Raw genomic sequence first — 10,971 nt, forward strand, 5'->3', positions numbered from 1 at the left:
GAGGGGTTATCAGCCTTTAGCTGGTTGTCAGGGAGGAGGGGTTATCAGCCTTCAGCTGGTTGTCAGGGAGAGGGGTTATCAGCCTTTAGCTGGTTGTCAGGGAGAGGGGTTATCAGCCTTTAGCTGGTTGTCAGGGAGAGGGGTTATCAGCCTTTAGCTGGTTGTCAGGGAGGAGGGGTTATCAGCCTTTAGCTGGTTGTCAGGGAGAGGGGTTATCAGCCTTTAGCTGGTTGTCAGGGAGGAGGGGTTATCAGCCTTTAGCTGGTTGTCAGGGAGGAGGGGTTATCAGCCTTTAGCTGGTTGTTAGGAGGAGGGGTTTATCAGCCTTCAGCTGGTTGTCAGGGAGGAGGGGTTATTAGCCTTTAGCTGGTTGTTAGGAGGAGGGGTTTATCAGCCTTCAGCTGGTTGTCAGGGAGGAGGGGTTATCAGCCTTTAGCTGGTTGTCAGGGAGAGGGGTTATCAGCCTTTAGCTGGTTGTCAGGGAGAGGGGTTATCAGCCTTTAGCTGGTTGTTGGGAGGAGGGGTTATCAGCCTTTAGCTGGTTGTCAGGGAGAGGGGTTATCAGCCTTTAGCTGGTTGTCAGGGAGAGGGGTTATCAGCCTTTAGCTGGTTGTCAGGGAGGAGGGGTTATCAGCCTTTAGCTGGTTGTCAGGGAGAGGGGTTATCAGCCTTTAGCTGGTTGTCAGGGAGGAGGGGTTATCAGCCTTTAGCTGGTTGTTAGGAGGAGGGGTTTATCAGCCTTCAGCTGGTTGTCAGGGAGGAGGGGTTATTAGCCTTTAGCTGGTTGTTAGGAGGAGGGGTTTATCAGCCTTCAGCTGGTTGTCAGGGAGGAGGGGTTATCAGCCTTTAGCTGGTTGTCAGGGAGAGGGGTTATCAGCCTTTAGCTGGTTGTCAGGGAGAGGGGTTATCAGCCTTTAGCTGGTTGTTGGGAGGAGGGGTTATCAGCCTTTAGCTGGTTGTCAGGGAGAGGGGTTATCAGACTTTAGCTGGTTGTCAGGGAGGAGGGGTTATCAGCCTTTAGCTGGTTGTCAGGGAGGAGGGGTTATCAGCCTTTAGCTGGTTGTTAGGAGGAGGGGTTTATCAGCCTTCAGCTGGTTGTCAGGGAGGAGGGGTTATCAGCCTTTAGCTGGTTGTTAGGAGGGGTTTATCAGCCTTCAGCTGGTTGTCAGGGAGGATGGGTTATCAGCCTTTAGCTGGTTGTTGGGAGGAGGGGTTATCAGCCTTTAGCTGGTTGTCAGGGAGAGGGGTTATCAGCCTTTAGCTGGTTGTCAGGGAGAGGGGTTATCAGCCTTTAGCTGGTTGTCAGGGAGGAGGGGTTATCAGCCTTTAGCTGGTTGTTAGGAGGAGGGGTTTATCAGCCTTCAGCTGGTTGTCAGGGAGGAGGGGTTATCAGCCTTTAGCTGGTTGTTAGGAGGGGTTTATCAGCCTTCAGCTGGTTGTCAGGGAGGATGGGTTATCAGCCTTTAGCTTGTTGTTGGGAGGAGGGGTTATCAGCCTTTAGCTGGTTGTTAGGAGGAGGGGTTTATTTGGTTATTAGGATCCCCATTCGTTTTTGCAGAAGCAGCAGCGACTCTTCCTGTGTATTGCCTTGAATTAGTTTTGGACTTGGGGACTGTGAAGAGACCCCTGGTGGTATGTCTTGTGGGGTATGTATGGGTGTCTCTGCTGAGTGTTATTTCATTATGCAAACAATCTGGAATTTTCATTACAGTAATATTTATCATTAAAACAAATAGAAGACAAGCAGTTAATCTCTTGTCAACCCTCAACCAGGAAAGACTGGTATGCATGTTGTTGATGTTAGTGTACGTGTAGTTAAGGGCAAGGCGTGCTGCTCTGTTTTGAGCCAGCTGTACACTCTCAGAAAATAGGGCTCCAAAACCGTTCTTCAACTGTCCACATAGGAGAACCCTTTTTGGTTCTAGGTGAAAACCATTTTTTGGTTCCAGGTAGAACCATTTTGTGAAAAGGTTCTTATTTGAACCAACAAGCGTTCTTCAAAGGGTTCTCCTATGGTTCTAAATGCTTTTAGGTTCTAGATAGCACCTTTTTTCCGAAGAGAGTATCTTTGCTAGATCTTTCTTTGCTGCACCTGACCGCATTACGGGACAGTAATCCACATGAGACAAGACCAGAGTCTGAACAACTAGAGCAGTTTATTGATGTTTCAAAAACGCAGAACATTATTATAACATCTTCACAACAACTCTGTCAATTTGACTTGACCATAAAAACTGACCATCCAATGTTATACTAAAGCAATAAGGCACGATGGGGATGTGGTTTATGGCCAATTTACGACGGCTAAGGGCTGTTCTTAAGCACGACGCAATGCGGAGTTCCTGGATACAGCCTTTAGCCGTGGTATACTGGCCATATACCACAAACCCCCGAGGTGCCTTATTGCTATTATAAACTGGTTACCAACGTAATTAGAGGAGTCCAAATAAATGTTTTGTCATACCCGTGGTATACGGTCTGATATACCACGGCTGTCAGCCAATCAGCATTCAGGGCTAGAACCACCATGTTTATAAGTAGAAATGTAGCTTCCTCAACTTGCTCAATGGTCACACCCTTTATACACAACTCCAGCTGAGGTTTAGGTCTTAAAGATGAATAATAAAAACAATCACCTGATACTAATGTGTAGAGTGTTGAATCATCTACATAGTCATTCTAGCTTTGTGTAAGACTAGTGGCAAATAATTTCTAAAAATAGAGAAGAGTAACGGCCCAAGGCAACTCTGGGTTCTATTGGATAAATAATTCTCAGAGGGTTATCAGCCTTCAGCCTTCAGCTGGTTGTCAGGGGGGAGGGGTTTCCCCAGGTGGTGTCCGGTGGTGATGCCGTGGGGGCGGGTGCGCTGCTCCTCCCTGACCTCCGGCCGCAGCATGAAGCCCCCGGGGAAGGTCAGGTCAAACAGCTCGCAGGGGGCAAAGGTCAGGGGTCGCTCGACCAGCAGGGTCTTCAGCCTGGCCCTCCAGCCATCCAGCATGGCTGTCCGATTCGCGGGGGGGCTGTGTCCCGGACACCAGAACACCTGGGGGGCTAGCACCTGGAACCCACAGAAGTGAAGCACGCCGTTCTGGAAGGATGGAGGGACGTGGAGGAGAGAGGAGAGGAGTGAGGAGCCTGGGCTAAATACATATAGCAAATACTTGAACTGCGCTTGGTTTAGTTTGCACAATATGCTACAATGGAACCAATGGATTAGACCCAAAAAATGCAAACCCAAAACTAAATGAAACACATTTGAAATACAAGTATTTGGAGGTAACCTTCAAGCATCAAAATGTTTGAGGAAACTCATTTGGAGACACACGCCACTTGATTGCCTTCTAAATCCATGAGAAGCAAATAGAGTGAAATAAGTTTTTGGCGTCACATCTTAACTCTTTCCCCCTGGCTGTCTTCCTGGTTACCTGTAGGGGCCACAGTGTGACGTTAATGTCTCCGTTGAGGCCGTCAGGGCGGTACATAGTCTGCATAGATCCAGTGCTGAACGACAACATGGCTTTCTTGTCCTGCAAAATGACAAACAGTATGAAGTGTAACTCCAACAAACACAGGCCTTATTCATTCCACCAAAAACACAACTTACCCTTAACCTAGAAGCAATATAGCCTGAACTGAATGAGAGCAGCGTGTCATTTCATACGGTAGATATTATGTAGGGTCAATATAGCCTGAACTGAATGAGAGCAGCGTGTCATTTCATACGGTAGATATTATGTAGGGTCAATATAGCCTGAACTGAATGAGAGCAGCGTGTCATTTCATACGGTAGATATTATGTAGGGTCAATATAGCCTGAACTGAATGAGAGCAGCGTGTCATTTCATACGGTAGATATTATGTAGGGTGTCCAAACAAAAAAAACATATTTTGACCAATGGGTAAAATACTATATTAATTGTGTAGGTACTGCTCAAACAAAACCAATGGTCCAAACCTCATGTCTCTATCATAATCCGTTCAGAATGGGATGTTTTTTTTACCCATGTAGGAAGGCCAAAATCAATGGAGGGCAGAGAAAAAAAAGTGGTGAAAAATCAGGAAAATAGAATTGAGTCAGCTAGACTGGACGCTGTTAGAGAATAGCACTACATCAGCTAGACTGGACGCTGTTAGAGAATAGCATTACGTCAGCTAGACTGGACGCCGTTAGAGAATAGCATTACGTCAGCTAGACTGGACGCCGTTAGAGAATAGCATTACGTCAGCTAGACTGGACGCCGTTAGAGAATAGCATTACGTCAGCTAGACTGGACGCCGTTAGAGAATAGCATTACGTCAGCTAGACTGGACGCCGTTAGAGAATAGCATTACGTCAGCTAGACTGGACGCCGTTAGAGAATAGCATTACGTCAGCTAGACTGGACGCCGTTAGAGAATAGCATTACGTCAGCTAGACTGGACGCCGTTAGAGAATAGCATTACGTCAGCTAGACTGGACGCCGTTAGAGAATAGCATTACGTCAGCTAGACTGGACGCCGTTAGAGAATAGCATTACGTCAGCTAGACTGGACGCTGTTAGAGAATTAAGGCTAACTGAAAGACTCAGCATTTAACTCCTCATCTTTCTCCTCCAATCCGGAGGACATAAAATTAATATAGAGGTTCAATAGATATCAATTTTGAGACATGACATGTAGTATTTTTATATTTTAGTATACCCTTTTCACATTAAGGCAAAATTCCTTGTGATCCGCGGAAACAACTTTGCCACAACATGTAAAGTACTCAAACGTCACTGCGAGAAACCGGCACCGCTCTGTCAACAGAGCTCTGTGCTTATTATTGGATATATTAGGTTACAAAATCAGACTTTTTTTAATATAAATTTTAATCAATGCTTGACTTGGGATGAAAGAAGTGCAGCAGCTGTCTTTTTCCATTAGACTATATTTACCAAAATGTACAAATGACGTTATGGTAAAGAGACCTCTGATTATTCACTGTGAAGGGTTTATTCACTTTTTCCATGACTTCTCCATGACATAACCACCTTTCATGGCTATTACTTAGACTACATGAAAAAGTAAGCATTATTGACACTGGAAGGCTTCTGTGTCTGATCCCATAGGCCTACCATCTCCTGTCGTTGTGCCTTTTATCAAGGCACTTAACCCCCCACAAAGTAGGATCTGCACTCGTCACATGTCATCTAAAGAGCTCCTGGGTGTCCATCATGCAGGCTTCTGATCCAGCCCTGAAACACCCAAGTCTACTTATGAAGGTCCTGTTGAGCAGCTGTTGTTAAGGCTACAATGTGTTTAGAACAGGGCTGGAACAAAAGCCTGCACACCCAGTAGCTATCCTGGAGGATGGTTGCCACCCCTCATGTTAAATATTGCAACATTACAACAAAAAACTTTTGTCTTTATAAAATTATTCCCTCATTCAATGAATCAGGGATCAAATGGTTAAGGTAGGCTACTTCAAAGCTAGGTATCTAGACATGTTTCTATATAAGGCTCTAATATTCATGTTTCAGAGGAGATCTATGCACAGCAAGTTATTTGTCAATTAGGCTACTCATAGAAGATTTTTTATTGTTGTCTCAATTACATGACTAGTGTTTACCAGCTTTCCAATATAGCACACACAGACACTCACTGAAGGGTCATTCTTTTAATGGCTGATATGTCGATTTTTTAAATTTATTGATAATACTTAAAAGTGTTACCAAAAATTATGAAACAAATTTCCATGACTTTACAAATCCTCATTTGCCAACTTGGAATGCATCGTGTTCATTCAGGCTGGCGCACTTTCAATCTGTGCATTCTAGAACATCCTACTGTCACGCAGTTACGCAAACTAGCGGTAAATAAACGTGAACAAAACGGAATCAGGAAATGAATGCCCACTGTCCATTGCTATTCAATGCAGGTCCCGACTTCATTCCGCTTTTATTAACCACTCAGAACATGAAGAATCATATTTGTCTTGGTAACGTGTATTTTATAGCATATTGAAATTACATTTAATCACCAACGCGCATTTTCACCCACTTTGGGCAGAGTGGTGGAACCCTGTACATTATGGCTATTTTACACTGCGTAGGCTAGTAGGGGGTAACTAGCTGTAATTCACATAAAGACCACAAGATGTCCCCAAATTATTTTCGCAACACTTTCCCTGGCTGTCACTGTTCTTGCTGAACAAAAAAAATGTCCTCTATGTCATCACAATTTTGAGATAATTCAACAAAACAATTGTGGTAAATTGAATTTTTTGAAATGTTGAAAAAGTTGTAGATATATTCCAATGAAGTTAGTTCTCAATTTATATATATATATATATATATATAGGAAATCCTTAAATAATCCACTTGTTTAGAGAGAACAATGTAGATAACTGTTTTGTAAAGTAATAACATGGTGGTTGAGTGTGTTGGGGGCTAGTTACCCCTTTATGGTTATGACTGCGTTTCTACCTGTCATTTAGACAATGACTAGCCCAGTCAGCGCTAGTTTATGCTAACTAGCTAGCTAGCAACTTCACTAGCAGTAAATGCTAGCCAGCTAGCTAGTTAGCATAAACTGCTAGGAGTTCTAGCTAGCAAACTTACTACCAGATTGTCTGAGGTAAAATACATAAACAAAGATAACGTAACTTAATTGTAAATGTTTCCACAAGTGACTGATAGCTTTACAGTTAATGCACCTTTATAGACTTATAGCTATTTTACACAGCATTTTATGTCATATAGCCAGCTATCTACATTTTTAACAGAGAGCTTTTCAATTGGCATCTCTACCCTTGTTTTCAGTCACAAGTGGGGACTGGATTAGGTGGGAGCATTGCATTTACATCAAATCCTCCTGATTCGGCCCATTCCTGTCGTGTGGCTCAGTTGGAAGAGCATGGTGTTTGCAACGCCAGGGTTGTGGGTTCGATTCCCACAGGGGACCAGTATGGAGAAAACATTTTATGAAATGTATGCATTCACTACTGTAAGTCGCTCTGGATAAGATCGTCTGCTAAATGACTAAAATGTAAATGTAACTCTTCCTGCTCATTGTCAATGGGTATGACACTAACACAGGCTACTGGAACTAAAGACATGAACAGAAGGGGCAAAAGGTCAAACCTTGAATATTCCATTGCTGTACATCTTCTGCAGCGAGAAGGCAAAGCCTTGACTCAGGACTCTGTCTATCCAGCCCTTCATGATGGCTGGAACGCTGAACCAGTACATAGGGAACTGATGGGGAGAGAGAGATGGTTGACACTTCATCTACACCAATCCAATGATTTTTAAACTATGATGGGGAGTGTAGGCTTAAATACTTTGGGGAGAAAGGTAGAGAATTTAAACTCAGCAAGGCACAGTCGAAGAAGAAAGACAGAAATAGAGGTGGGGGGAGGGGAGTGAGACAAAAAGAGAGGGGGGGGGAAGAGAGGGAGAGAGACAAAGAGAGAGAGAGAGAAGAGAGAGAGAGAGAGGGGGGAAGAGAGAGAGAAAGAGAGAGAGGGGGGAAGAGAGAGAGAAGAGAGAGAGAGGGGGGAAGAGAGAGAGAAGAGAGAGAGAGGGGGGAAGAGAGAGAGAAAGAGAGAGGGTAGAGAGAGAGAGGGGGTAGAGAGAGAGAGGGGGTAGAGAGAGAGAGGGGGTAGAGAGAGAGAGGGGGTAGAGAGAGAGAGGGGGGGAGAGAGAGAGAGGGGGGGAGAGAGAGAGGGGGTAGAGAGAGAGAGGGGGTAGAGAGAGAGAGGGGTAGAGAGAGGGGGGGAGAGAGAGAGGGGGAGAGAGAGAGGGGGGAGGAGAGGGAAGAGAGAGGGGGAGAGGGGGGAGAGAGAGGGGGAAGAGAGAGAGAGGGGGTAGAGAGAGAGAGGGGGTAGAGAGAGAGAGGGGGTAGAGAGAGAGAGGGGGTAGAGAGAGAGAGGGGGTAGAGAGAGAGAGGGGGTAGAGAGAGAGGGGGGTAGAGAGAGAGAGGGGGTAGAGAGAGAGGGGGTAGAGAGAGAGAGGGGGTAGAGAGAGAGAGGGGGTAGAGAGAGAGAGGGGGTAGAGAGAGAGAGGGGGTAGAGAGAGAGAGGGGGTAGAGAGAGAGAGGGGGTAGGGAGAGAGGGGGGGGTAGAGAGAGGGGGGGAGAGAGAGAGGGGGGAGAGAGAGAGGGGGGAGAGAGAGAGGGGGGAGAGAGAGGGGGGGAGAGAGAGAGGGGGGAGAGAGAGAGGGGGGAGAATGTTTGACCTCTGACCTGGAAGATGACGAGCTCCGCCGCCTCCACTTTCCGCTGCTCAGCTATGATGTCATCACTGAGTCGACCCTCCTTCCAGGCTTGCATGGTCTCCTCTCCGTACTTGAAGTGCTCCGGGTTCTTCACCTCACCTGACAAAGGGACAGAACAGCAGCAACGTCAAGCGTGTGTGTAGTTTGTTGGCACGTGTGTTGGCGTGTGTGAGCATGTGTGTGTGCGTTGGCGTGTGTGTGTGTTGGCGTGTGTGTGTGTGTACCTGTGATATCCTGCATTGTGGCGGAGGCTTTGAAGTTCATGGCGTAAAGGTCAGACACAACAACCTTGTATCCCTGCTGTCTGAGGGCTTCCACGGCAACATCCTTCACTGCCGAGTTAAAGGACCCCCCACTCTGATGGGCGTACACAATCAGCACTGTCTTCTGAGCTGGTACACACACGCGAGAGAACACACACACACACACACACACACACACACACACAGGGTGTATGACAAGGTGGTGGATGGATCAGTCATAATTGCTTCCCTAAAACAATACTACACATCAAATTACATTTCATTATGAATGTGTTATTATCTGGTTTTTACTCACTCTTAGATAAAAAGGGTACCAAAAGGGTTCTGTGGCTGTCGCCATAGGAGAACCCTTTTGGAACCAAAAAGAGTTCTACCTGGAACCAAAAAGAGTTCTACCTGGAACCCAAAAGGAGTTTTTCAAAAGGGTTCTTCTATGGGAACAGCTGAAAAAACCCTTTTTGGTTCTAGATAGCACCTTTTTTCCTAAGAACGTATGTCATTACTGTATTATTACTGTGTCTACATTCCACATGGCACCCTATTCCCTTTATAGTGCACTACTTTTGACCAGGGTCCAATAGGGTGCTGCACTATATAGGGCAGTGTTTCCCAGCTCCAGTCCTCCAGTCATCCAAACACTACACATTGTTGTGTAGCCCCAGACAAACTTCCCTGATTCAACATGTCAACAAATCATCAAACCCTCAGTGAGTTGAATCAGGGGTGATTTGGACCTCAGCCTGTATTAGTGGGCTTTTACCCAGGATAACAGGAAACGTCATGAACACCTTCTAGGTTTGTTTGCAGCAATGACAATTTCACCTTTCGTCTCAATGAGCAGTAGAAGGCTTGTACATTCCTAATGTTCTGTACCTGTGTACAGCAGTCAGTCATCACATACTTTCAGAGAGAATCGTGTAGGGAAAACATGTCTGGTAATTCTGCCAAAAACAATATCCTATTTCACACAGCTCCACACCATCCTCCTACTACAGAGTCTTGAAGTGAGCCCCTGGCTATCTGTAAATAAATAAAAAACTAGAAAATAGGAGGATGTTTGTCACGACTTCCGCCGCAGTCGGCTCCTCTCCTTGTTCGGGCGGCGTTCGGCGGTCGACTTCACCGTCTTTCTAGCCATCGCCGCTCCATTCTTTATCCATTGGTTTTGTCTTGTTCCATTCATACCTGGTTTGCGTTCCCCAATCACACTAACTGTATTTATTCCTCTGTTCCCCCTCATGTCTTTGTGTGAGATAGTTTGTGTTACGTGTTTATTGTTGACGCGCCAGACTGGTTTGTTTTTCCGTGTTATTTCACCAAGATGTTTATTGTTAAATGTAATTCTTGTTAGTGTTTTGCGCTTTTGCCTCAATAAAGTGTGAGCCTGTTCACAAATCTCTGCTCTCCTGCACCTGACTTCGCTACCAGTCCGGACACACCTGACAATGTTTGAAATTATTTAGACTTTTGATAATTAACTTTTTTTTTAGCAATTACATTTACTTAAGTATATTTAAAACCAAATACTTTTCAGACTTTTTCAAGTAGTATTTTATTGGGTGACATTTCACTTTTACTTGAGTCATTTCTATTAAGGTATATTTGACTGTTTCCACAAGTGACAATACACCATGTTTGTTAAACTACAATGGGACAATTGTATAAAGCTGTACATGTTCAATAATGCTGATCACAATAATCTGCTTTAATGAATAAAAAAAGAGTGGTTTTGTAGCGTTTGCATAAATCTTACTCAGTATAGCAACACAAAGTACTAAGGCATCAGCACAAAATCACACCACTTGTTGGCTATTTACTCAAACACTGGCCAAATGCATGACAACTTTAAATTCAGCTGAACAAGCCAGCAGGATAATGAAATAGAAACCAAAGCATCTGAAAGCAGAGATATTGTAAATGCACTGATATATCACCATTGAGACTTACCCATGACGCGTGTTTATGATCGACCTTCCCCGGATCTGGGCGCTCGCTCTTCTGCAACTCGATGGGAAAACTCTGGAACCGCCTGTTTATATTCGCGTGAGAAACAGTTGATTGAAACTGAGATTGAGCCGGTTACACAACACTAGAGTCTCGAGTTACACGTACACAAAGATTAAGAAAGAAACGTCCTGTAGCCTCGTCAGCCATGGGACCGACCAGTCTAACCAGGCGTGTTTTATAGTCCGGAAATGTTACAGTCAGTTGACCAGTTGAGGAGAGAATGATTGGTTTACTACCTTTGGCTTTGGGAAAACAGTGTTTTGTGGTATTTTTCTCTGTATTAGACCATTCATATGGGTACCATGAGTTTATCCGACTTACGTGCTCTTCATTAGCGATGCGTAAAGAAACATTGGCAAGTCCAAAATGCTCTCACACCTAGTCTGGAACTTTTTGGACATGTAAAGGGTGTTCCACCACTGGACTCCCTAAAACACGGTACTTCGCCCGAAGTGAATTCCGT

General features: G+C 45.0%; 1 protein-coding gene across 1 annotated transcript; it reads right to left on the reverse strand.

The window, feature by feature from the left end:
- Positions 1–2,132: 2,132 nt before the first annotated feature.
- Positions 2,133–10,739, reverse strand: LOC106587985 (NAD(P)H dehydrogenase [quinone] 1). Its single transcript, XM_014176646.3, has 6 exons — positions 10,449–10,739; positions 8,463–8,630; positions 8,207–8,337; positions 7,105–7,218; positions 3,427–3,528; positions 2,133–3,089 (listed from the first exon to the last, which is right to left on the reverse strand). Exons 1-6 carry the CDS (start codon positions 10,450–10,452, stop codon positions 2,784–2,786), a joined length of 825 nt encoding a protein of 274 aa, XP_014032121.1. The 5' UTR covers positions 10,453–10,739; the 3' UTR covers positions 2,133–2,783.
- Between the last annotated feature and the right edge of the window lie 232 nt (positions 10,740–10,971).

The sequence above is a fragment of the Salmo salar genome, chromosome 26 (assembly GCF_965601325.2).
Source record: "Salmo salar chromosome 26, fSalSal1, whole genome shotgun sequence".
NCBI lineage: Eukaryota > Metazoa > Chordata > Actinopteri > Salmoniformes > Salmonidae > Salmo > Salmo salar.

Excerpts from the sequence above, each read along its gene's own strand:
- LOC106587985 (XM_014176646.3), bottom strand. Across the intron at positions 8,338-8,462 it reads CACAATGCAGGATATCACAG|GTGAGGTGAAGAACCCGGAG; the intron begins GTACACACACAC and ends TCCCTTTGTCAG. Across the intron at positions 3,090-3,426 it reads TCACACTGTGGCCCCTACAG|AACGGCGTGCTTCACTTCTG; the intron begins GTAACCAGGAAG and ends CCATCCTTCCAG.